The 27,971-nt window shown below is 45.0% G+C and overlaps 1 protein-coding gene across 1 annotated transcript in view; it reads right to left on the minus strand.

Annotated features, from left to right (window-relative positions):
• TNKS (tankyrase) overlaps positions 1–27,971 on the minus strand; it is a 278,738-nt gene that overhangs the window by 74,812 nt on the left and 175,955 nt on the right. The window contains exons 6-9 of the mRNA XM_074950255.1: positions 22,103–22,197; positions 18,610–18,676; positions 17,954–18,140; positions 4,266–4,387 (exon numbers count right to left, since the gene is read on the minus strand). Of these exons, the coding sequence (XP_074806356.1) occupies positions 4,266–4,387; positions 17,954–18,140; positions 18,610–18,676; positions 22,103–22,197 (471 nt within the window). The remainder of the gene's footprint in view (positions 1–4,265; positions 4,388–17,953; positions 18,141–18,609; positions 18,677–22,102; positions 22,198–27,971) is intronic.

The following is a 27,971-nucleotide window of genomic DNA, read 5'->3' on the forward strand; positions in this document are numbered from 1 at the left end:
GTCGCCCCATCTCAAAAAAAAAAAGATACATTGGAATTGGAAAAGGTTCAGAAAAGGACAAAAAATGATTAGGAGTATGGAATGGCTGCCATATGCGGAGAGATTAATAAGACTGGAACTTTTCAACATGGAAAAGAGATGTCTAACGGGGGATATGACAGAGGTCTATAAAATCATGACTGGTGTGGAGAAAGTAAATAAGGAAGTGTTATTTACTCCTTCTAACAACACAAGAACTAGGGGTCATCAAATGAAATTAATAGGCAGTAGGTTTGTTTTAAACAAAAGGAAGTATTTTTTCACGCAACGCACAGTCAACCTGTGGAACTCCTTGCCAGAGGATGTTGTGAAGGCCAAGACCATAAGAGGGTTCAAAAAAGAACTAGAGAAGTTCATGGAGGATAGGTCCATCAATGGCTATTTGCCAGGATGGGCAGGGATGGTGTCCCTAGCCTCTGTTTGCCAGAAGCTGGGAATGGGTGACAGGGGATGGATCGCTTGATGATTATCTGTACTGTTCATTCCCACTGGGGCAACTGGCATTGGCCACTTTTGGAAGACAGGATACCAAGCTAGATGGACCTTTGGTCTGACCCAGCCCTCGTCTACACTATGAGTTTACGTCAAATTTAGCAGTTTTAGATCGATTTAACCCTGCACCCGTCCACACAACGAAGCCATTTTTGTTGACTTAATGGGCTCTTAAAATAGATTTCTGTACTTCTCCCTGATGAGGGGTTTAGCTCTGAAATTGACATCGCCAGGTCGAATTTGGGTTAGCGTGGACGCAATTCGACGGTATTGGCCTCCAGAAGCTATCCCACAGTGCTCCACTGTGACCACTCTGGACAGCACTCTCAACCTGGATGCACTGGCCAGGCACACAGGAAAAGCCCTGCGAACTTTTGAATTTTATTTCCTGCTTGGCCAGCGTGGCAAGCTGATCGGCACAGGTGACCATGCAGATCTCATCAGCAGAGATGACCATGGAGTCCCAGAATCGCAAAAGAGCTCCAGCATGGACCAAACGGGAGGTAGTGGATCTGATCGCTGTATGGGGAGACGAATCCGTGCTATCAGAACTCTGTTCCAAAAGACGAAATGCCAAAATATTTGAAAAAATCTCCAAGGGCATGAAGGACAGAGGCTATCACAGGTACAGGAAAGGCAAAGACCGCCACTGCAGCCCCTGTGTAATCAACCGCCCTCCTCCCCAAGTTCTATAACGTCCTCACCCAGACGCCCAAGAACGCGGGAGAGGAGGGGGGCCCCCTCTGGGCACCCAACCACTCCACCCCAGAGGACTGCCCAATCAACAGAAGGCTGGCGTTCAGTAAGTTTTGAAGTGCAGTGTGGCCTTCTCCTTCCCTTCTCCCCCACCCCACCCGGTGCGTCCCTGCTCCCCCACCCCTCCCGGGCTACCTTGGCAGTTATCCCCCTATTTGTGTGATGAATTAACAAAGAATGCATGAATTTGAAACAACAATGACTTTATTGCCTCTGCAAGCGGTGATTGAAGGGGGGAGGGGAGGGCGGTTGGCTTACAGGGAAGTAGAGTGAACCAAGGGGACGGGTTTTCAACAAGGAGAAACAAACAGAACTGTCACACCGTAGCCTGGTCAGCCATGAAACTGGTTTTCAAAGCTTCTCTGATGCACAGCGCACCCTGCTGTGCTCTTCTAACCAGCCTGGTGTCTGGCTGCGTGTAATCAGTGGCCAGGCGATTTGCCTATAGGCATTTCAACATTGCCAACAGTTATTTTCTGGTCTGGAAAGTAAGTCCCTTGCTGCAGCTGTTCATACAGACAAGACTTCCTGAAGATACAAGCGTCATATACCTTTCCCAGTCATCCCCCACGTTGATGTTGGTGAAATGTCCCTTGTGATCCACCAGTGCTTGCAGCACCATTGAAAAGTGCCCCTTTCGGTTTATGTATTCGCTGCCTTGGTGCTCCGGTCCCAAGATAGGGATATGGGTTCCGTCTACGGCCCCACCACAGTTAGGGAATCGCACTGCAGCAAAGCTATCCACTGTGACCTGCACATTTCCCAGAGTCACTATCCTTGATAGCAGCAGCTCAGTGATTGTGTTGGCTACTTGCATCACAGCAGCCCCCACAGTAGATTTGCCCACTCCAAATTGATTCCCGACTTACCGGTTGCTGTCTGGCGTTGCAAGCTTCCACAGGGCTATCACCACTCGCTTGTGAACTGTGAGGGCTGCTCTCATCTTGGTATTCTTGCACTTCAGGATAGGGGAAAGCAAGTCACAAAGTTCCATGAAAGTGCCCTTACACATGTGGAAGTTTCGCAGGCACTGGGAATCATCCCAGACCTCCAACACTATGTGGTCCCACCAATCTGTGCTTGTTTCCCGGGCCCAGAATCGGCATTCCATGGCATGAACCTGCCCCATTGCCACCATAATGGCCAAATTGCCGGGGCCCATGCTTTGAGAGAAGTCTGTGTCCATGTCCTCATCAGTCTCGTCACCGCGCTGCCATCACCTCCTCTTGCAGGTTCTGATTCTGCATGATAATGCGTGAGGTATTTACAATGCTCATAACTGCTGCGGTGATCTGAGCGGGCTCCATGCTTGCCGTGGCATGGCGTCTGCAGGAGAGCAGAGTTGCAGGGGAAGCGGTGGTTGGATGACCAGTTTTGCAGACCTACTGCACCGTCTGCTGCCAGGACACAACCGCTGAGTGCGCTGCACACTTGCCGTGGTATGGCAAGATAAGAGCAGCCAAGCACAGTTTCAGCGGAAGCAGCCCTGCGAGACCACCAGGAGAGCAGAGTGGCAGCAGAAGCGGTCGTCCAATGACGATGGTTTGCAGACCTACTGCACCGTCTGCTACCCGGACACAACAGCTGAGCGGGCTGCACGCTTGCTGTGGTATGGTGAGACAAGAGCAGCCAAGCAGAGTTGCAGCAGAAGTGGCCCTGCGAGACCACCAGGAGAGCAGAGTGGCAGCAGAAGCGGTGGATGACGACGGTCACACAGAGGACCTGCGAGGTGGATTCATAGCATCAGGAGAGCAGAGTGGCAGTGGAAGTGGTCGTTTGATGACGACGGTTTGCAGACCTATGGCACCATCTGCTAAAAGCAGTATGGGGCCCGCACGGAAAAAAGGAGAAGAATGACTGTCTGCCGTTGCTTTCATGGAGGGAGGGGTGACTGACGACATGAACCCAAACCACCAGCGACAATGTTTTTGCCCCATCAGGCATTGGGAGCTTAACCCAGAATTCCAATGGGCGGCAGAGACTGCGGGAACTGTGGGATAGCTACCCACAGTGCAACGCTCCGAAAGTCAATGTTAGCCTCGGTACTGTGGACGCACTCCACCGACTTAATGCGCTTAGTGGGGACACACACGATTGACTGTATAAAATCGCTTTCTAAAATATCGACTTCTATAAATTTGACCTAATTTCGTAGTGTAGACATACCCCCATATGGCCACTCTTACGTTCTTTTGTAATGCTAGACAGGTCTGAATGTCATCACAACAAATATACATTGCCAGCAGAGAGTTATACCAATCAGCTGGAGAAGGGAAACAACTGGTCGGTCAGTGAGAGCCAGAAAGCCCCTATATAGCAGGAACAGCATCAAACGTTTCACTGCTGACCTCTGTCAGATGTTGAAAGAATTAAGTATTATTAATAAACTCATCTGTGTGGGAATGTTGGAGAATGATTTTCATCAAGAAGCAAGTCTAATTGGGATTCCGGTGAAAAATTTGATTTAAAAAAGAAAAAATGAAAGATAGAGGGCAGCCGGCTAACTTATTCCAATCTCCCATAAGCCAGCATGATACGTTTCTGTTGCCTGCCTCATCTCAACCCACTGGCACCCCAAAATATTTTTTGCAACAAGTGTCCATAAAACATAAGACAAAATAGAGAGAAAAAACAAGACAACTGCAGTGATAGCAGAACACAGAGAAACCCTCTAGCAGTTGTCACTACAGGGAAGGTAATCAGGTGGGGAGAACACAAAAGTTCAACATGAAGAAATAAGCAGTAGCTTACTTGAAGGTTTCTGGAGAAATCCTGCATAAAAACTGAATTCAAGGGTGAAAAAAATGTACGATGTTTCTTCTATAGCAGTGATTTACTTTTAACACATAAGATGCCTGGTGGCACAGCCTCAATTTTAGATGAATACATTTTCATAGTCTAGCAATTAAAAAAAAGCTCTTCAACAAGCACTACTTCCACATATATCATAAAAAAATGAACTGACTATATAATCTCACCAGTGCGGTTTCATGTGACTGTGGCTGTTTGAAATTAATGATCTCCAAAGCAAGAGTCTTTTTCACTTTGGCTAGGTCTGCCTCTCTGGCTGCTTGCAGTAAAGAATGTCCTTTGAATTCATCTGTTGGAGAAATAAGACATACTTAATATTCAGCAACACATCAGATTTATAAATCTTATTTCAGAAACCTAACTACAATTAACCAAAGGGGAAAGAAAAATGTTCTATATTGCCCTAAATAGTAACATCAGCTATGATGACAGAATCCTAAACCCTCTCCTAGTGAAGGCAGAAATATATTCTTGGGGTGAGATAGGAAGGAAAGTTCCAGTTTCCAGGGCAAAACCCTCATCCTCCCACTCCAGCCCCAAGATGAAGAGTGTTATAAGAATCACTAAAAACTCTGTATCCAGCCAGAGGAGGAGTCTTCTAGGACCAGCACTACAGAAGACAGCTACCAGGCCACCTTCCGAGAGCCCTACCGCAATCTCCAGCATAGGGGGCATGCCAGGGTGGGGTTGCATCACACAGCACTACAGAGATTTCAGGCCCAAATTACACCAGTGGACCTTCCAGCCTCCAGATCAATCCAGGACCAAGAGGACACAAAGTTGGCTTAAAGCCACCTTACTTAACCCTCTCCCCCATCGGAGAGTTCGGTATTGCACCTGTTGGAGGTGCAGCATAGAATCTTACCATTATATTGCTCCTTTAACATAAAAATGGCCAAGCATCAGATCCTGCTCACTTTGTTCCTGCAAGTAATCCCACTGATGACACTGGGATCACTGGTGAGAGTAAGGAGAGCAGGATATATTAATATCCAAATATGTAAAAGTACCCTTTAATGAATGATGAACAAAACCGAAAGTCAGGAGGTACAAAATTTCTAACTTATTTCAGAAGTTACTTCTTGTGGAATTAGCAGTTTTCTGTAACTTTATAACTTGTATTAATTGTCTTTCATTGTTATAAGAGTGAGACAAAAACAGATGAGAGAGAACTTTAGACTCAAGGTTAGGACTTAACTTTCCCACCACCGGGTTAGGAGGAATCCTTTTTGTTTGGTTTTCTGACCAGCTATCAGAAAAAATAATTTAGAAAAACAAGACTGAGTAATGAAGGTTCTTGTGGAAAGCAGCTCTTTATTTAAGTTACAAATGATGAATCAGAGTTTGGTAACATGATTATGACCAAACTAACTTCTAGAATAGTTATATTTTATATGGTCATACCTAAGTTTAGAACATTGACCATCATGAAGTAATCAAGAGGGTTTGAGAATGAATTCCAAAGAATTAAATACCGTTGCGAGAATTAGCTATAGTATCAGTGGCAACTTCACGCTGTAAGGCCACATGCCAGCATTTTCTATGTCAAACTGATGACATGCTTCAACAGATTAGTCTAATTTTCCAGCCCAGGAAGAACACATATATGAAACTGGATGACAAAACAAATCAAAAGCCTTTTTACTGCTTCACAGCCATCTGTACCAAAAGTATTGAACTGGTTCTGTCAAAACCATCTTCTCCTGTCCGAGAATAAGCCTGGCATAGCGCAGTGAGATTCGGACAGCCCAACAATGCTACCAGGCCTTACAGAATATTGGAAAACAAAGCATCGTTGATGCTTCGCCTCTCTTTCCTTGTCATTAGTTTGCAAAAGCAAAAAATCAATCACATTATGGTTGGTTAGCACAGGCTAATTTGCAGGGACAGATAAATCTCCAAATGAAGTTGTCTGAAAGTCATGTTTTTCTTTACAAAGTTAATTAAAATCATTTCCCTGAACTCTGTTCTGCTCTTATTATTATTTAATAATGAAACAATAACTTTTGAGTTTGATTAAAGTGGAGAGGGTAGGGTTCCCAAATTAGAACATATGACTTTACTAAAGGGAAAGAAGGGAAAATAACTGGAGGTTTTTCGAAATGTGTGGTCTCTATCTGTATTCCACTGAGGGTTACGTGCATGCGTCATATGCCCGGAGCCAGAACCTTTGAAAGTAGTATCGTTCGGCAGTCCGCACATGCGCCCATGTATTGCCCTGTGGTTTCGCCTGAGGTGATAAAGGGCAGGGTGGACTGCCAGTGTCTCCAGGTCCTTCTCCACCACAGACCTATCAGATACACAGCCGAGGGGAAAGAGGTTGGGATTGGAATAAAGATAGGAACCACATACCTCAAAGAACCCCCAGTTACCAGCAAGCAACCTCTCTTTCTTCTTTGAGTGATGGTCCCTATTGCATTCCATTGAGGGTGTCTGACAAGCTGTTCATAGTGAGGAGGAGAATGCGAGGAAGATGATGGAATCATAGAATGGAGGACTGCTGCACTGAATGAGGCGTCTCCTGTGGAATCACATACTAGAGTGTAGTTGGAGGAAAAAGTGTGTACCAACTCCATGTTGCAGTTTTACATATATCTGCAAGGGACACATCATGACGCACAGCTGTGGTTGATTCTTGCAATCTCATTGAGTGGGCCTATCCCACCTGGTGGGGATTGTCTTGACAACTTATGTAATGCACCTAGAAACCCACTTAAAGATTCACTGGATGGAAATGGCCTGTCCTTTAATTCTCTCCTCTATGGCGACAAATAGCCTGGGAGACTTCCGGAATGGCTCTGTCCTTTGTAGGTAAAAGGCCAGGGACCTACGCACATCAAAAGAATGAAGTCGCCGTTCTCCATGAAAGATGTGTGGTTTGGGGAAGAAGGTACGTAGATGTAGGATTTGATTGGGATGGAATCAGAAAACCACTTTTAGTAGCAATTTGGATGCAATCAGAGTGAGACATTGTCTTTATGGAATGCAGTGAAGGGGGGAGGGGTCTGCCACCTTGGCTCCCAGTTCACCAACCCACCTCGCTGAAGTAATGGCAACAAGGAAAGTGACCTTCATGGAGAAGAGAGAAAGAGCAGGAGGCCAGGGGTTCATTAATGAGGAACACTAGGTTGAGGTCCCATTGGGTAGCGACAGGTTGAATGGGGGGTACTTACAAAAAAAGGCCCTTCCAGAATCAAGAGGTGCATAAGAGGTGCAGTCAAGAGGTGCATAAAAATTGAATGTCCAGCCACTAGAGGGTGGAAAGCGCTAATGGCATCTGCATGAACTCTGATGGAGCTGATAGCGAGACTCAAGATTTTCAGATAGAGAAAATAGTCTACGAGTATCTGCATGCCCACGGCCTCGGGGACAAGGCCTTGCCGTTGAGCCCAGGAAGTGAAACGTTTCCATTTGGCCTTATAGGAGCATCTCATGGATTCCTTTTGGCTACTGGAGAGGACGTCTTGCACTGCTAATGGGCATTCTCGTGCTAACCAAGGCGTTCAGCCAAAAACCTAGCTTTCAGTGTTGCGTCCGTAGATCTGGGTGCCTGAGTCTGCGGTTGTGCTGTGTCAGCAGTTCCGGGAATGTCTGGATGGAAGTGTAGAGTGCTTTGACATGTGGAGAAGAAGAGGGAACCAGAATTGGCAAGGCAAGAACAGGGCAATCAAAATGGCCATTGCTCTCTCTTGACAGAGTTTGTGGAAGGAACACAATAGGAGTGGTATGGAGGAGAAAGCATAGTTCTTTCAGTACAACTAATTGACAACCAGAGCGTCGCTCTGTGAGTGGGGACCATGTCCCCTCTTCAGCAATACTGGGTGCACCTGGTATTCTGTGAAGCAAAAAGGTCTCTGACAGGCATCCCACAGCAGTCAAAGATATGCACAATTACTGTGTGAGGCAATTCCTATTCATGGTCGGTAGTAAAATTCCTGCTGAAGGCATCTGCAATCACGTTCTTGGTGCCAGGCAGGGAGGTTGCCGATAAAAGGGTATGATATGCTATGCACCATTTCCACAGGCATATTCATGCACAGCGCTGGGAATCTTATGCCTCCTTAGAATCACAGAATCATAGAATATCAGGGTTGGAAGGGACCTCAGGAGGTCATCTAGTCCAACCCCCTGCTCAAAGCAGGACCAATCCCCAATCAAATCATCCCAGCCAAGGCTTTGTCAAGCCTGACCTTAAAAACTTCCAAGGAAGGAGATTCTACCACCTCCCTAGGTAACGCATTCCAGTGTTTCACCACCCTCCTAGTGAAAAAGTTTTTCCTAATATCCAACCTAAATCTCCCCCACTGCAACTTGAGACCATTACTCCTTGTCCTGTCCTCTTCTACCACTGAGAATAGTCTAGAACCATCCTCTCTGGAACCACCTCTCAGGTAGTTGAAAGCAGCTATCAAATCCCCCCTCATTCTTCTCTTCTGAAGACTAAACAATCCCAGTTCCCTCAGCCTCTCCTCATAAGTCATGTGTTCCAGACCCCTAATCATTTTTGTTGCCCTTCGCTGGACTCTCTCCACTTTATCCACATCCTTCTTGTAGTGTGGGGCCCAAAACTGGACACACTACTCCAGATGAGGCCTCACCAATGTCGAATAGAGGGGAACGATCATGTCCCTCGATCTGCTCGCTATGCCCCTACTTATACATCCCAAAATGCCATTGGCCTTCTTGGCAACAAGGGCACACTGCTGACTCATATCCAGCTTCTCGTCCACTGTAACCCCTAGGTCCTTTTCCGCAGAACTGCTGCCTAGCCATTCGGTCCCTAGTCTGTAACTGTGCATTGGGTTCTTCCGTCCTAAGTGCAGGACCCTGCACTTATCCTTATTGAACCTCATCAGGTTTCTTTTGGCCCAATCCTCCAATTTGTCTAGGTCCCTCTGTATCCTATCTCTGCCCTCCAGCGTATCTACCACTCCTCCCAGTTTAGTATCATCCGCAAATTTGCTGAGAGTGCAATCCACACCATCCTCCAGATCATTTATGAAGATATTGAACAAAACCGGCCCCAGGACCGACCCCTGGGGCACTCCACTTGACACCGGCTGCCAACTAGACATGGAGCCATTGATCACTACCCGTTGAGCCTGACAATCTAGTCAACTTTCTACCCACCTTATAGTACATTCATCCAGCCCATACTTCTTTAACTTGCTGACAAGAATACTGTGGGAGACCGTGTCAAAAGCTTTGCTAAAGTCAAGAAACAATACATCCACTGCTTTCCCTTCATCCACAGAATCAGTAATCTCATCATAGAAGGCGATTAGATTAGTCAGGCATGACCTTCCCTTGGTGAATCCATGCTGACTGTTCCTGATCACTTTCCTCTCGTGTAAGTGCTTCAGGATTGATTCCTTGAGGACCTGCTCCATGATTTTTCCGGGGACTGAGGTGAGGCTGACTGGCCTGTAGTTCCCAGGATCCTCCTTCTTCCCTTTTTTAAAGATTGGCACTACATTAGCATTTTTCCAGTCATCCGGGACTTCCCCCGTTCGCCACGAGTTTTCAAAGATAATGGCCAATGGCTCTGCAATCACATCCGCCAATTCCTTTAGCACTCTTGGATGCAACTCGTCTGGCCCCATGGACTTGTGCATGTCCAGCTTTTCTAAATAGTCCCTAACCACCTCTTTCTCCACAGAGGGCTGGCCATCTACTTCCCATGTTGCGATGCCCAGCGCAGCAGTCTGGGAGCTGTCCTTGTTAGTGAAGACAGAGGCAAAAAAAGCATTGAGCACATTAGCTTTTTCCACATCCTCTGTCACTAGGTTGCCTCCCTCATTCAGTAAGGGGCCCATACTTTCCTTGGCTTTCTTCTTGTTGCCAACATACCTGAAGAAACCCTTCTTGTTACTCTTGACATCTCTTGCTAGCTGCAGCTCCAGGTGCGATTTGGCCCTCCTGATTTCATTCCTACATGCCCGAGCAATATTTTTATACTCTTCCCTGGTCATATGTCCAACCTTCCACTTCTTGTAAGCTTCTTTTTTATGTTTAAGATCCGCTAGGATTTCACCATTAAGCCAAGCTGGTCGCCTGCCATATTTACTATTCTTTCGACTCATCGGGATGGTTTGTCCCTGTAACCTCAACAGGGATTCCTTGAAATACAGCCAGCTCTCCTGGACTCCTTTCCCCTTCATGTTAGTCCCGCAGGGAATCCTACCCATCCGCTCCCTGGGGGAGTCGAAGTCTGCTTTCCTGAAGTCCAGGGTCCGTATCCTGCTGCTCCTTGTTTGTTTACGTAGTATATTGTGGTGGTGGTGTCTGATGTTACGAGGATGTGGCAGCAGTGGATAGCTGGTAAGAACACATGATATGCTTTGTGCACTGCCTGAAGTTCTGGTATATTTATGTGCATCCTGACCTATCGCATGATCCAGATGCCTTGTGTCATGTGATCTTCCATGTGAGTGCCCCAACCTGCTGTTAGAGGGCTTATTCCCTCACCCTCCTCCTTCTTGCGCGAACAGAGAGCAACAATATCCCAAGTCCGAAGGTGCAAACAATTGGATGTTTATTGGGATGAACTTCCAGCAAGCTTAAATTCAAGTCCTTTTTTCCTTATTTTCGAATCCCAATTTACTTCCTGTTTGCCCTGTTTATATATTAATATTCTTAGCTATACTTTAACCAATCATTCTACTGAAATTTACCTAACCAATCCTAACATGATTAGCTAACCAATTATATCCCACCACCTTAATTAGTTTTACACCCAGCAAAATTAATTATACAGCAGACCGAAACAATTAGAGAACCAGACAGATTAACAATAGAAAAGTGAGAGCCATAAAGATAAAACATATAGAATTGAGGGTTCATAGAACCATAGAATATCAGGGTTGGAAGGGACCTCAGGAGGTCATCTAGTCCAAGCCCCTGCTCAAAGCAGGACCAATCCCCAACTAAATCATCCCAGACAGGGCTTTGTCAAGCCTGACCTTAAAAACCTCCCTAGGTAACCCATTCCAGTGCTTCAACACCCTCCTAGTGAAAAAGTTTTTCCTAATATCCAACCTAAACCTCCCCCACTGCAACTTGAGACCATTACTCCTTGTTCTGTCAACCACTACTCCTTGTTCTGTGGTTTCATAACCACAACTATTGAGAAGTGATTTCTTGCCAGATAGGATGCTATCAAACTAAGTTTTTTTTTTAAAAAAACATTTTTATCTGGAGGTGATAGGCATTATCAGGACAGGATTGTATTCCTAACAGCCCAATAGCACCTTATTTCAGTGTGACTAGTTTGAAATGTAAGGATGTGACCATACGCTTCCCAGCTTATGGCAGTGTCTGCTGCTTAGCCAAAGGTCTTAGCTTAAGAACAGGGCCTTAGATTGTCACAGTGAGAGAAGGCCTTTACACAAGAAAACAGTAATTTTAAGTCTTTCTTTTATGCCTCTATAACTAGCTAAATGATAAACATATACCTAAATTCTTAAAGTATAGGACTTTACAGACAGGCCTGAATATTTATATCCTAACACCTGCGAGTGACATGTCCGTTATGACTGTCACGCTCAGCAAAGATAGGAGGAAGGGCATCTGGAGCAGACTTGAAGCGGGTCTCTCCACCACCAAAGTGAGGAGATGTCTTCCGGCAGGACAATGAGTATAGTGTCCATGAATTGGTGTATGAGAGAATAAATCCTTTGCAGTCATAGCTGTAGACAGCAAAGATGCAGCTAGGCAAATGGCATGACATATGTGTACGCTGCCATGTGCCCTAGGAGGGAAAGGCAGGTCCTGGCTGAAACCAAAGGGTTAGAGGTTACTATTTGGTCCAGTAGGCTGTGGAATCTGTCCTGTGGCAGATAACTTGTGAAGAAGCCACATCGATGCGAGCTCCTATGAATTCCAGGGACTGAATAAGGTGCAAAGTCGATTTTTCAACATTAATGCTCATTCCTAGGGAGGAGTAGAAGCTGAGATGTTGATACTTGAGCTTCCTCTCTGGACCGCGCTGCTAGCGGCCAGTCATCCAGACAGGGGAAGACAAGGACTCCCTGACACTGGAGATGAGCCGCTACCACAGAGAAAATCTTTGTGAAGACTCAAGGAGCAGAAGTAAGTCTGAATGGGAGAACCCTGTGTTCCAAGTGTCAAGGTCCTATTTTGAACCTCAGGAATCTCCCGTGGGTCAGGTGTACAACGATATGGAAGTAGGCGTCTTGCATATCAAGAGCCATAAACCACATACCTTTTTCTAGCAAGGGAATGATCGCTTGCAAATTCAGCAGTTGAGGAGCTGGAGATCCAAAATGGGTCTCCATCCTCCTTCTTCTTGGGTACCAGGAAGTAGTTGGAATAGAACCCTGTGTCCTGAAAGGGTGCAGGGACTGCTTCCACTGCTAGTCTCTGCAGGAGGGAGTCCATCTCAAGGGTAAGATTTAGGGCTGTCAAGCGATTAACAAAATTAATCGTAATTAATTGCACTGTTAAACAATAATAGAATACCATTTATTTAAATATTTTGGGATGTTTTCTATATTTTCAAATATATTGATTTCAATTACAACGCAGAATACAAAGTGTACAGTGCTCATTTTATATTTATTTTTATTACAAGTATTTGCACTGTAAAAAACAAAAGAAATAGTATTTTTCAATTCACCTAATACAAGTACTGTAGTGTAATCTCTTTATCATGAAAGCTGAACTTACAAATGTAGAATTATGTACAAAAAAACCTCTCCCCCAAGGAGTTAAGTCACAAATTTAATTAACGCATATTTTTTTATCGATCGTCATCAGTGTAGAAGCATGTCCTCTGGAATGGTGACCGAAGCATGAAGGGGCATACAAATGTTTAGCATATCCGGCATGTAAATATCTTGCAATGCCAGCTACAAAAGTGCCATGCAAATGCCTGTTCTCACTTTCTGGTGACATTGTAAACAAGAGGGCAGCATTATCTCCTGTAAATGTAAACAAACTTGTTTGTCTTAGCGATTGGCTGAACAAGAAGTAGGACTGAGAGGACTTGTAGGCTCAGAAGTTTTACATTGTTTTGTTTTTGAGTGCAGTTATGTAAAAAAAAATTTGTAAGCTGCACTTTCACAATTAAAGAGATTGCACTACAGTCTTGTATAAAAAATACAATTTCTTTTATCATTTTTACAGTGCAAATATTTACAATAAAAATAATATACACTTTGATTTTGATTACAACACAGAATACAATATATGTGAAAATGTAGAAAAACATCCAAAATATTTAATAAATTTCAATTGGTATTCTATTGTTTAACAGGATGATTAATCACAATTATTGTTTTAACTGCGATTAATTTTTTTGAGTTAATCGCGTGAGTTAACTGCGATTAATTGGCAGCCCTAGTAAGAATACTATCATTAGAGTGATCTCAGCAGGGAGGTCAGGAAGGGATATGGAGGAGATATCATAAACTCGAGGTGTAGCTACGTCGAATGATGTCCGCTTGTCCTTTGCTATGTCCTTTGTCCTATTGCTTGTCCCATGCTGGTAGAAAGAGTTTGAGATGACGCCCAAAAGAGGTTCATGGTAGGAACATTGGTATACAGAGTGGTTGACAACTCTCTAGCCGCACTCAGAAATAATACCATTTTCACGACAACTGAGTGTGTTGTGCAGGGGTCTGTGTTGCCCAAACAGGTGGATGGGTTCTGTGCACCTTACGGTGTTTCTGAGGAGGCTCAAAGGCTCATTGGTGATAGAAATGGGCTGTTCTACAGCATCGGCTTTGCAGTGGGCTATAAAATTTTTCTTTTTGGTTCCAAATGCCCACGGATTGTAAAGTGGCTCTAGAGACTTCTAGTGAGTGTAAGTAATCATCAGTTTTCTGGTTCAAGAGGTCTGACTCGTCAAATGGAAGGTCCTTGTATTGTGTTTTGTACCTCTCTAGGGAAAGCTGAGGACTGTAACCAGGATTCCCTCTTCATGACACTTCCCATTGCTAACACACATGAGGATATGTCCGCTGAATCAACTGCAGCTTGAAGTATGGATATGGTGACCAATTTGCTTTCCTGTAAAATTGCCTGGAAATTATTATGATCCTGTTGGGGTAACTTGTCTGTAAATTCTTCCATCCGGCTAGAGTTTATAAAGTCATACTTGGCCATCAGTGCCAAGTAGTTAGAGATCCAAAACTGTAGTCCAGCAGAGAAGACCTTTGACTCATAAGGTTCAGTGCCTTACCCTCCCTGTCTGCCAGGGTGGAGCACTGGTGTTGTTTCATCTACTCCGACACAGCCTGTATCACCAAGGAGTTAGGTGGAGGGTGTGAAAATAGAAATTCTGCCCCCTTAGGGGGGACATAGTATCTTCTCTCGGCCCATCTTTTCTCGGCCCCCTTCGGGGTCAGTGTGCATATGGCCAAGGTATGCCACATGGTGCGGTCTGGTTAAAGAATGGCCTCATTGATTGGTAGAGCCACTGCTGCCAGTACTGATGTGTGCAGAATGTCTAGTAGCTGATGTTGACTGTCCTGCACCTCTTCTAGTAGGATCTCAAGAGCATTGGCTAGCCTCCGTAGGAGCTCTTGAAACCGTCAGTAGTCTGGTGGGGAGAAAGGTGTTGATGACACGGCAACATTTGGAGTCGACAAAGGGAATCTCTCCAGATCCGCCAGTACCATAAGAATCGGGCTAATCGGTGCATCGTCTAACCCCATGTCTGAACGTTTAACCGGACTAAGGTTGTCGGGGCAAGATGGGGAATCCTCCCAAGTTGAATGGGACCGCTCTCAAGGTGAATACTGAAGCCATGAGCTCCACTATGACCAACCCAGTTGATCCTGCTGCTGTTGAGCCTGTGCTCAAAGAGCTGGGTACTACCTCTGTGGGTAAGACAAAGTGGGAAACTGTCACGGTGCCGTCGGAACCCTTCAGTAGTTGTGCTTCTGAAACAGGAGTGGCAGGCCACGCCAAACATTTGTATCCTCAGAATTGGAGACTTCCACAAATGGCGGTGCCAATGGAGCTGTCAGAATGGGGTGTGTCAGAGTACTGAGTAGCAGGTGACAGAAGTTTCATGCTTTGACCACCATTCCAGGGGACATGCTTCCATGCTGATGACTCTTGTTAAACAAATGTGTTAATTAAATTTGTGACTGAACTCCTTGGGGGACAATTATACGTCTCCTGCTTTTACCCACATTCTGCCATATATTTCATGTTATGGCAGGCTCGGATGATGACCCATCATATATTGTTCGATTTAAGAATGCCTTCATTGCATATTTGACCAAACACGAAGGTGGTACCAGGATGAGATTTCTAAAGAGAGCTACAGCATTGGACCCAACGGATAAGAATCTGAAGTGCTTTCCAAAATCTGAGAGGGATGAGGTGTGGGACATGCCGTCAGAAGTCTTACAAGAGCAACACTCTGATTTGGAAACTACAGAACCCGAACCACCTAAAAAGAAAATCAATCTTCTCTTGGTGGCATCTGACTCAGCTGATGGAAATGAACATGCATCAGTCTGCACTGCTTTGGATCGTTACTGAACAGAACCCGTCATCAGCATGGAAGCATGTCCTCTGGAATGGTGGTCGAAGCATGAAGGGTCGTACAAATATTGAGCATATCTGGCACATAAATACCTTGCAATGCCAGCTACAACAGTGCCATGCAAACACCTGTTCTCATTTTCAAGTGGCCTTGTAAATTAGAAGCAGGCAGCATTATCTCCTGTAAATGTAAACAAACTTATTTGTCTTGGCGATTGGCTGAACAAGAAGTAGGACTGAGTGAATCCGTAGACTGTAAAGTTTTACCCTGTTTTATTTTTGAGTGTAGTTATGTAAAAAAAAATTCTACATTTGAAGTCGCACTTTCACGATAAAGAGCACTACAGTACTCGTATGAGGTGAATAGAAAAATACTACTTTTTTGTTTATCTTTTTACAGTGCAAATATTTGTAATAAAAAATATAAAGTGAGCACTGTACACTTTGTATTGTGTTGTAATTGAAATCAATATATTTGAAAATGTAGAAAACATCAACAAATATTTAAACAAACAGTATTCTATTATTGTTTAACAGTGAGATGAAAATTGCAATTAATTGCAATTATTTTTTAATCTCACGATTAAGCGCAATTAATTTTGTTAATCACTTGACAGCTCTAATGAAAAGCATTTTGGGGTCATAGTAGAGAAGCAATGCAAGATAAGCTTCCACTGCAATACTGTGGCAAAGAGGACCAGTGCGATTCTTGGATGTATAAACAGTGAGTAGGAGTGAGGAAGTGATTTTACCTCTGTAGACGGAACTGGTGAGACAGATACTGGAAGACTGTGTTTAGTGCTGGTACCCACATTTTAAAAAGGATGCTGAAAATCTGAAGAGGGTGCAGAGATGAATCACAAATGATTCAAGGGCTGTAAAAAATGCCTTAGTGCGAGAGACGAACAGAGCTCAGTTGCTTAGCTTGTCAACGAGAAGATCCAGAGGAGACTTAACTACAGCGTAGAAGTATCTTCATGGGAAGAAAATACTGGGTACCAAAGGGCCTTTTAATCTACCGGGGGCAGGCATAACAAAAACCAGTGGCTATAAATTCACACCAGCCAAATTCAGATCAGAATTAAAGCACACATTTTTAACAGAGAGAGTGATTGGAACAGACTACCAAGGAAAGTGGTGGATTCTCTATCTCTTGAAGTCTTTAGATCAAGATTGGATGGCTTTCTGGAAGATATGCTTTAGTCAAACCCAAGTGATAGGCAGTGGCGGATTAGCCCCCTAGGGGCCTGGCCAACTGTGGGGCGGGGTCCGGGAAAAATCCCCCGCAGGGCAGCAGAAGCCTGGAGCTCCAGCCACCAGGCCGGCAGGGTGGGAGAAACCGCAGGCCCCAACTCCATGCCCTGGCAGCAGCTCTGGGTGGGTGGGGGAATCCCCCCCAACACCCGCAGCCCTGGCAGAAGCCGTGGGATGGGGGAAGCTCCCCATTCCTTCCAGCAGCCCCAGCCCGACCCAATCCCCATCAGAAGCTGTGGGATGGGGGAAGCCCCTCCCCACCCAGAGGCCCCATCCCCATCAGAAGCCACAGGACAGGGAAAGCCCTAACCAGCGGCGACCTTGTCCCCAGCAGAAGCCGTGGGAAGCCTCCCCTCCCCCAAGCAGAAGAGGCGACACAGGGGAAGCCCCCTCCCCCGCCCCCTCCTCCCTCAGCAGAACCCTGCTTTTGGCAGAAGCCCGGGGGGGGCGGGGAGGAGGCAAAGGGGGAGAAGCTCCAGTGCCCTGACCCTGGTCACCCAGACCCCCGCTGCGGCCAGGGACTGGAGGAGCTCTCATTCCTTGTTGCACCCCAGGGCCATGGTGCAGGGACAGAGCTTCTCCGGTCTCGTGGGCGCAGAGGGGAGGGAGGGGGAGAAAGGAGGGAAAGGGGTTGCAGGGCTGCAGTGGAGGGGGAGAATGTGGGGACCTTGGGTGGAACAGGGGTGGGCCTTGGGGAAGGGGCAGAAAGAGGTGGGGCTGCAGGTGGAAGGGGCAGAATGGGGGCAGGGCCTCAGGCGGAAGGGGCCTTGCTCTGGCCCAGGGCCCCAGGAAACCTTAATCTGCCTCTGGTTATAGGGATTACTACAGGGGTAACTAAGTGAAATTCCCTGGCCTGTGTTGTGCAGAAGGTCAGACAAGATCTAACGGTCCATTCTGGCCCTAAACGCTATGAATAAAGGCAATTTCATGAAGGAGAACATGTATAGATCTCTACAAGTTTAGAAGTGAGAAATGGACACCTCTATATCCTGTTGTTTTGCATTTCCCATTACTAACAAGGAACTGGGTTGAAAGGTGAGTCAGTTTATATTAATAATTATTTCACGGTTGAAATACATACAAGTCAGTCTCTCCCTTAGCTCAGGTGTTGGAGCCATATCGACAGCACTCTTGCCATGGCAGTTGACCAGTGTTGGATCTGCACCATGACTAAGCAACAAAGAGCAGACTTCTACACGATTCTTGGAAGCAGCTTCATGTAAGGGGGTAAACTGCCAGAGATCCATAGCATTAACACAGGCTCCATGCTAGGAGTGGGAAAGAAATTTTTATGTTAGTAATAAGAGATAACCATGACAAAGATCACAAGGTTTTCATTTTTATAACTTTAACACTCATTAAGTTATTTTCAAATGAAATGAAAAATAATTGATTTATCTTCATCTACCAAAATCTGAACTTTGCAATGAACTTAATTTTTATTGAGACACCTGTGTTTCAAAAAAATTCCAGTTAACTAAATTCTAATGCTTGTCTGCAGAGATTATGCGGAAAAAACACATACTTAATTCAGTGGTACAGGTGTATGTCTAAAGCCCTAAAGCCCCACACAACTGAAATAACATATGACAGGTGTGAAAATCAGGATTTTTAAAAAACAAAAACAAAAAAAAACAGAAATAAGGCTACAGTCTTAACTATTGTATGATGTAACTATCTCTCTCCATAATTTTGCAATATTGCAATGCTTATGTTTTCTTCCATTTCTCCACTTACCTTAAGTAACAATTCTGTGACTTCGTAATGTCCATATGAACATGCATTATGAAGAGGTACAAGTCCGCTAGATTAAATAAAACAAAACAAAATTACATATCTAGGAAGCATTTTCAAAGACTTTTGAAGTATTTTCAGGCTGTAATATTAGCAGATTTCAAAATCAAATGGAATCTTAACCAAATACATTTACATTTATTTCCAGAATAATGCGCTGGTTAAGAATAGCATAAAAAACATTTTTGAGTAATGTAACATACGTGTTTAATCTACCATACATTAATGTTAAGAAATAGCACTCACTGCATTCATAATTACACCTCTACCCTGATATAACGCGACCCGATATAACACGAATTTGGATATAATGCGGAAAGCAGCGCTCTGGGGTGCGGGGCTTTGCACTCCGGCGGATCAGCGCGTCAGGCTCTGACATGCTGCTCTGAGCGGCATGTTAAGGGTGCCGGGCCGGGGCCGAGGGGTTGGATAAGGGGCAGAGGGTCTCGGGGGGCGGTCAGGGGACAGGGGGGGGTTGAATGGTTCGGAGGTTCTGGGGGCAGGGCGGTCAGGGGATGGGGGCGTTGGATAGGGCGTGGGAGTCCCGGGGGGCCTGTCAGGGGGCGGGGGTGTGGATAGGGGTCGGGGCAGTTAGGGGACAGGGAGCAGGGGGATTGGGTAGAGGGTGGGGTCCTGGGGGTGATTAGGGAAGGGGTGGGGTCTCTGGAGGGGGCGGTCAGGAGACAAGGAGCAGGGGGGCTTAGATAGGGGGTGGGGTCTTGGGAGGGGTGGTTAGGGGAGGAGGGTCTCTGGAGGGGGTAGTCAGGGGACGAGGAGCGGGGGGGGTTTGGATGGGTCGGGCATTCTGAGGGGTCAGTCAGGGGGCAGGACGTGACTATTAATAACAGAAATACTCGAGGCCAAAGCAAGTTCGTTATAGCTGCTCTGGGCAGGGGGCCACACAACCCTAGCCCACACCCCAGCCCTCTGCCCTGACCCCTACACCCCCCCCCACACCCCAGCCCTGATCCCTGCACCCCCCCACACACACTACCAGCCCTCTGCCCTGACCCCTGCACCCCCACACATACCCAGCCCCCTCACACCCCATGCCCTGACTCCTGCACCCTCTCTCATTCCCCCAGCCCTCTGCCCTGACTCCTGCACCCTCCTCACATGCCCCCAGCCCTGACTCCTGCACCCCCCACACATACCCAGCCCCCCCACACCCCATGCCCTGACTCTTGCACCCCCCAAATTCCCATTCCCACCCCCACCCTGAGCACCAAACGGGAGCTCCTGCACCACCCCCCACATTCCCACCTGCACCCCTCGCACCAAATGGAAGCTGCCCAGGTAAGCACTCCACATCCAAACCTCCTGCCCCAACCCTGAGCCCGCTCCCGCATTCTAGCTCCTGGCCAAACCTTGCACCACAACCCCCAGCCTGCTCCTTCACCCCCAGCCCTGTCCGAAGTGCACTCCCACCCTCAGCTCAGTGCAGAGAGAGAGGAAGAGAATGGGCTAGAGCCAGGGAGAAGGTAGGTACTCACTCCATGTGGGCAGGGCCGGCATCCCAGACCGGCAGTGGGCTGAGCGGAGCCGGCAGCCGGGACCCTGGCTGGCAGGAGCCGGTGGACGGAACCCCAGGCTGGCAGCGGGCTGAGTGACTCAGCCCACTGCCGGTCTGGGGTCCCGGCCACCGGCCCCTCTCAGCCCGCTGGCGGTCTGGGGTTCTGGCTGCCGGCCCCTTGCCCTCCAGGGTCCCGGCCGCCGGCCCCGCTCAGCCCACTGCCAGTCTGGGGTTCTGGCTGCCCACCCCTTGCCAGCCGTGGTCCCGGCTGCAGGCCCCCATCAGCCTGCTGCTGGCCTAGGTGAACAGAACCCCAGGCTGACAACGGGCTGAGCGGGCCGGCGGCGTAAGATCAGCATTTTAATGTAATTTTAAATGACACTTCTTAAACATTTTGAAAACCTTGTTTACTTTACATACGACAATAGTTTAGTTATAAAATATACAGACTTAGAGAGAGAGACCCTCTAAAAAAACGTTAAAATGTATGACTGGCATGCGAAACCCTTACATTAAAGTGAATAAATGAAGACTTGGCACACCGCTTCTGAAAGTTGCTGACCCCTGTTTTATACTATTGGCCTTCACAACACTCCCGGAAACGAGTTCTAAAGATTGACTGTGTGTTGTGTGAAGCAGTACTTCCGTCTGTTTGTTTTAAATCTGCTGTCTATTAACTTCATTGAGTGACTCGTAGTTCTTGTGTTGCATGAAGGTGTAAGTTAACACTTCCCTAATTCATTTTCTCCACCCCATTAGTGTTATTACAGACCTCTATCATAGGACTCAGCCATCTTTTCTAAGATGAAGAAGCCCCAGTCTTCTTAATCTCTCCTTATACAGAAGCTTTTCCATACCCACAATTATTTTTGTTGCCCTTCGCCGTACTTTTTCCAACTCTACTATATCTTATTTGAGAAGGCGTAACCAGAACTGCATGCAGTATTCAAGGTGTGGGTGAACCATGGATTTATATAGAGACAATATTATGTTTTCTTTTCTTATTTTCTTTCCCTTTCCCCATGGTTCCTAACATTTTGTTAGCCTTTTTGACTGATGGTGCACATTTGACAGATGTTTTCACAGAACTATCCAGAATGACTCCAAGATCTCTTTCTTCAGTGGTAACAGCTAATTTAGATCCCACCGTAGTGTATATATAGTCGGGATTTTGTTTTCTACTGTGCATTACTTTGCACTTATCAACACTGAATTTCATCTGCCATTTTCTTGCCCACTCACCCAGTTTTTCTGAGATCCCTTTGTAACTCTTTGCAGTCAGCTTTGGACTTAACTACCTGAGTAATCTATGAAATATGTTAATTCACCTTAGAAAAGACTGCTCTGCTGTCTTCTCTTCCTATGATGTTTACTGCTGGTAATAGCTGTGAAACTAGGTGCTTGTTTATCTCATCAGTTGTGCACGTGCAAATCTCATGGAGCTGACATGCATATACCTGACAAGATAATCAGGTCACAGAAAAGTGTAACTGAATATGCCTCTTGTCTGTCACACCTTGCATTCATTTTTTATTGCCAAAATAATACCAGAAGTCCATCAACACTCAAAATTGTGCACAGAATTTCCAACAACACAGCGGACCCTTAAAGAACCAAGCAATATAGATTTCAAAATGCACTTATTTAATGAAGGAATAATCCATAAAATAGAAGATCTACATAACTAAGGAGCACACCATCCCACTTCAATCCTCACTTGGGCTTTTACAAAAGATTATTTACCACAAAAACAAATTTTGATTCTGGAAACAACTGTGCCCCAATTCTCACCTCCAATTTTAGATTAACTCATTTTCAGATACAGACTGAATTACAACATACAACAGAACAATGATAAAAATAATTCTTAAAATGTAACTAACTAGTGAAACCAGAGAATGAATTAAAAACCAATATACATACCCCTTGTCCTTTGCATGAACATCAGCACCATGCTGAAGCAAAAGCTGGACTATTCGAACTCTGTTATAGCCTGCTGCTAGATGCAAAGGAGTGGACTGCAAAGAGAAACAACAGAAAGTAAGACGGAGGCAGAGTACATAGGCGGTTTGTAATTTATGCAGCCCACAAAATGAGAGGAGCAGCGAAAGTTAATGAACACCAAAACCGATGCATAAAAAAGGATGAGAGTCGTTTAATAAAAGGCAAAGGGTTCGAAACACAGGAGCCAAGTCACCAATCTGATTTTCAAAATGCTGAACACCCTGCAGCTTAGGGTTGCCAACTGTCTAATCACACAAACCCAAACACCCTCGCCCCGCCCCCGCCCTACGCCATCTCCGAGGCACCACCCCACTCACTTCATCCCCGTTGCCTCTGTCGCTTGCTCTCCCCCACCCTCACTCACTTGCACCAGGCTGGGACAGGGGGTTGAGGTGTGGGCTGGGGCCGAGGGGTTTGGAGTTTAGTAGGGGGCTCCAGGCTGAGCCTGGGGCAGGAGGTTAGGGTGCAGGAGGGGTGAGGGATGTGGGCTCCAGCTGGGTGGCACTTACCTCGGGGGGCTCCTGGTTGTCGGCGCAGTGGGGATAAGGCAGTCTCTCTGCCTACCCTGGCCCCATGCCACTCCCGGAAGTGGCCTGCGTGCTGCCCCGCCCTGACTCCGCAGCGCCCATTGGCCGCAGTTCCCAGCCAACGGGAGTTCTCCTGCCCCCGCACCCTGGGGCCGCAAGGGAGCAGGGATGTGCTGGCCGCTTCCGGAAGCGGCGGGGGGCCAGGACAGGCAAGGAGCCTGCCTTAGCCTCACTGCACCGCCAGACTTTTAGCAGCCTAAAATCTCCCGGATTGGCTTCTGTAGCCTCCGGGAGATAGAGCCAGATTCCAGGAGACTCCCGGAGAAACTGGGAGGGTTGGCAACCCTATGCAGCTCCCACTGACTTCAGCACTTTTGAAAGTCTGGTAACTTATTTAGGAAGTTTCGCATAAACTCAGAAGCCTAACTTTAAGATCCTATCTTTGGACATCTTGGCTATAGTTCTTAAATTTAAAAAAATTAAGTTACAGAGAGTCAAATTACTGCCACCAGGTCTGCATGCGTGACTCTGGGAATCCATGAGAAAAGATTTTGGGAGACTGCAACTTCTCCCATATTTTTAAAGAGAGATAGCAGTCAACTTTATGGCAACCAAAGGGAAATTAAAGCATCTACTTCCCTCTTCAAGTAGCTGCTCCTTGAGTTAGCAATGAAAGTGTTATGAGAGATGCTAGTATAATTTGGTAACTATAAAGCTCTTCATTGTACTTCAGGTTTTTTAAAAATTCTGTCTTGTAGCTCTGATTCCAAAACATCTCAATCCTGAATGTCCTGCTGCCAGTGCAAACCCAGCATCACCAGAATTGATCTCTTCTCCCACCTCCCTTAACTCTTCCCCCCCCACTCCTTTTTTTTTTTTTAATTGTTCATAATGTCACTATCCCCACAATCCCCAAACACCAGCATATACCCCCACCCCCAATCCACCCTATTACTACTTCCTCTACAGCTCTAAAAATCTAACCTTACTTCAAATCATCATGTCAACACTCTTCTCTGCACCTTGGGTCAGTTCTCATGGAAGGCCTCAGCCCATACAAATGCTGCTGCCAAAAGACACCTTCCCCTCATGTTTCTCATCCTTGCTTTAAAGGCTCTAAAAATATTCTGCTTCTGCTTACATTTCTGATCTTATCTCTTTCCACTCATTGCCTTCACTCAGTATAAACCAGACACTTGGCTACTCCCTTTGTTTGTTCTTCACACAGCTATATCTTCTTCCGTGATGCACGTTAAGTTTGGAATAGTTTCAAACTTTGTTTCCATTTGATCATATTTCCTTCACTCAAATTACTCCTTAAAGGAGGATTCTTCTGAACAGTTTAGGATGATCCACCATACAAGTTATTTTCACTAATTACAAGTGATTCACTGAAAAAAAATCCAATCCCAACTGACAAAATAGTGCATAATTCAGGATCTTCTGCCCATAAGCAAATACATATTCCTCTGGAATATCTACTCCTTGTTCTCTCTCCTCATCTTCCCCTCACCAAGCATGATCTCTTGTCATTTGTGCATCCCTATTTAGACTGTAAATGGCTAAAAAGAGGAATTGGTGTCTTGTATGCACCTATCAATCATAGAAATGTAGGACTGGAAGAGACCTCAATAGGTCATCTATAGTCCAGTCCCTTGCACTGAGGCAAGACTAAGTATTATCTTCTATATCATCCCTGGGACATGGTGCTGGCCGCTTCCGGGAGTGGCATGGGGCCCAAGGTGCCACAGGGGTAGCAATCCTGCGGGCTGTAGTTTGCCCACCCCGTTCTAAAAAACCTCCAATGACAGAGACTCCACAACCTCCCTAAGCAATTTATTCCAGTGCTTAACTATCCTTAAAATTAGGAAGTTTTTCCTAATGTCCAACCTAAACCTCCCTCGCTGCAAATTTAAGTTCATTATTTCTTGTCCTGTCCTCAAGGGTTAAGGAGAATCATTTATCATCCTCCTCTTTACAACAACCTTTTACATACTTGTGTCCCCGCTCAGTCCTCTCTTCTCCAGACTAAACTCCAATTATTTTTTTCAATCTTTCCTTGTAGGTCACTGTTTTCTAGACCTTTAATAATATTTTTGGCTCTCCTCTGGCCTTTCTCCAGTTTGTCCACATCTTTCCCAAAGTGTGGTACCCAGAACTGGACACAACTACTTCGGTTGAGGGCTTACCAATGTGGAGTAGAGCAGAAGAGTTACTTCTCATATCTTGCTTACAACACTCCTGCTAATACATCCCAGAATGATGTTCACTCTTTTTGCAACAGTATTACATTGATGACTCATATTTAGTTTGTGATCAACTATAACCCCCCAGATCCTTTTCTGCAGTACTCCTTCCTAAGCAGTTGTTTCCCATTTTGTATTTGTCCAATTAATTAGCCCTTCAGAAGCGTTGTGCTTTGCGTTCATACTTTTGTCTGCAAACTTTGTAAGTGTACTTTCTATGCCATTATCCAAATCATTTATAAAGAAACTGACTATCAGATCAAGGACAGATCCCTGCTGGACTTCATTCAGTGTCTCTTTCCAGCTTAATTGCAAACCATTGATAACTAGTCTCTTGAGTATGGTTTTCCAACCAGTTGTGATCCCACTTTATAGTACGTTCGTCAGGGTTATATTTCTCTAATTTGTTTATGAGAAGGTCATGTGAGACAGTATCAAAAGCCTTGGTCTTCCTCTTGCTTCTAATGTATTTGTAAAATGTTTTCTTGTTGCCCTTTATGCCCCTAGCTAGTTTAATCTTGTTTTTTGCCTTGGCCTTTCTAATTTTGTCCCTACGTGCTTGTGTTTATTTTATATTCACTCTTTGGGAAGTAATTTGACCTAGTTTCCACTTTTTGTATGACCCTTTTTTGAGTTTCAGGTCATTGAAGATCTCTGTTTAAGCCAGGGGAGTCTCTTACCACACTTCCTATCTTTCCTATGCATTGATATACTTTGCTCTTGAGCCCTTACTAACGTCTCTTTAAAAAACTGCCAACTCGCCTGAACTCTTTCTCCCTCAGACTTGCTTCCCATAGGTTCTTATGTATCAATTCTCTGAGTTTGCTAAAGTCTGCCTTCTTGAAATCCATTATCTTTATTCTGCTCTTTTCCCTCCTACCATTCCTTAGAATCATGAACTCCATCATTTCATAATCACTTTCACCCAAGCTGCCTTCCACCTTCAAATTCTCAACTAGTTTCCCTCTATTTGTCAAAATCAAATCTAAAATAGCCTCTCCCCTACTCACTTTCTCCATCTTCTGTTATTTAAAAAAAATGTTGTTTCCAATGTATTCCAAGAACTTGTTGGATAATCTGTGCCCTGCTGTATTATTTTCCCAACAGATGTTTGGGTAGTTGAAGTCCCCCACCACTGCCAAGTTCTGTGTTACGGATGATTTTACTAGTTTTTTAAAAAAGCTTCATCTTTTCTTCCTGGTTAGGTGGTCTATAGTAGACACCTACCACGACATCACCCTTGTTTTTTTTTTTTTTTACCTCTTTTATCCTTACCCAGAGACTTTCAACAGGTCTGCTTCCTGCATCTATCTTAACATCACTGCAAAGATCTTTGGTTGTAACAGATGTACTAAGAGGTTGTCCATATTTTTATTGTTGGGGTAGCTGTGGGATTTTTATTGGGCGGGAGTGTGGGGCGGAGGGGATAAGGTGTCCTTCGCACCCACAACAGTATGGAGAAAATGAACAAAACCAAAACAATACACAGCATAGGATATCAACACCACCAGCCTCCCTACATAGCCTGAGGACCTTGGCTCTCTAGCCAGCTCCAGAACAATGCTCCTTGGCTAGCACTTCTAGCTAGGACGGGTTGACATTTTTTGTTCAAAATGTTTGTTGGTTTGTTTCTTTTAACAGCTTTCTCTCCCCCCCCCCCCCCAACCGAACTAGTAATTTTTGAAGGAGATGTCTGTTTGAAACATTTGGGGGGTTTTCATTAAAAACAACAAAATTTTGAAAATGAAAAATTTGGCCAGTCAGGTGAAAATTTTCTGTAAAACCAAACATTTTGTCAGAGTGGCCACATTTTTTGTGTTTTCTGGTTTTTCAACAAAAACTCAAATAAATTGTAGAAAAGGAGACAAATGCGTTCTTTTCATTTTTGTCAAAAAAAAAAATTTTTTTTTTTTTTTACCCGAAAACAAATTCCTGGCTAGCTATACTCCATATTTCTACTGACGCTTCTGTCCTAGTGTTGCCAATACCCATGAGTTTATCGTGTGGCTTGCAATATCTGATGTGTTGGGGTTTTTCTGAAGCCTTAGACCCTGGAGTCATGTAACTATACCAGAATCTCCAAGAAACTGGAAAAAATTAACCATAGGGATTCAAAAGCCAGTAGACAAATAAAAGGAACTTCAAATGTATTATTCTTAAAATCATGATTCGAGCCAATCTCATGATTTTTGGGGCCTGTCTCAGGATTTTTCAGCACTTGATAATAGCAATGCTGTTATACACTTTATTTTTAAATTGACAGGTTGAACTGGCGCAACTGACTTCCCACAGCTGTTACTAGCCATCCCAAGTGGATGTATTTGTGCATGACAATCCAGATCAGGTGGGGGGAGGGGGAGAGATCCAGACAGCTACAGATCACCCTTTCATAGTGGTGCTAACTAAATAATGGCCCAATTTTTTAGAAATGCATGTGCAGTTGTGTACACAATGCTCAGTGCAAATATGCAGGCTGGGAAATTTCATACATACATAAAACCTGAATGCATGCAGAAATGCATGTTCATTTTTTAAAACACATGCCAACATTTTTAATTCAGATTCCAAAAAGTCAAACATTTAAAAATTGGGGGAGGAAGTGCAGTGCATCATGCAGAAAAAGGGACTGTGCTCCATTTGTAGGAGGGCTGTCTTTCTCTGGCTCTGTGTCCAAAGATTGCAGGTGTCTTGGTGCACCATGCTTATGTACATAACCATGAATATATAGCAAACCAGGGTGGATAAAAATCAATGATTTTTTTTAAAAAATAAAAAAATCTGATTTTTTAAATTTAAATCAGATTTTTTTGATAAAATGCTTTTTGAGGAAAAAACCCATCTAAAGATAGTTTTAATTAAGATACATTATAGCTCAAAGATATCTCATCATGGAATAGGGATTATAAATTCTAATTCTATAATATGAGACAATATATTCATGTCATGTTTAAGAAAAGTTTTGTAAATGAGTTCCAATAGTAGTTCATGGATTAGGGACCCAATCTTATGGGGCTC

The sequence above is a fragment of the Natator depressus genome, chromosome 4 (assembly GCF_965152275.1).
Source record: "Natator depressus isolate rNatDep1 chromosome 4, rNatDep2.hap1, whole genome shotgun sequence".
NCBI lineage: Eukaryota > Metazoa > Chordata > Testudines > Cheloniidae > Natator > Natator depressus.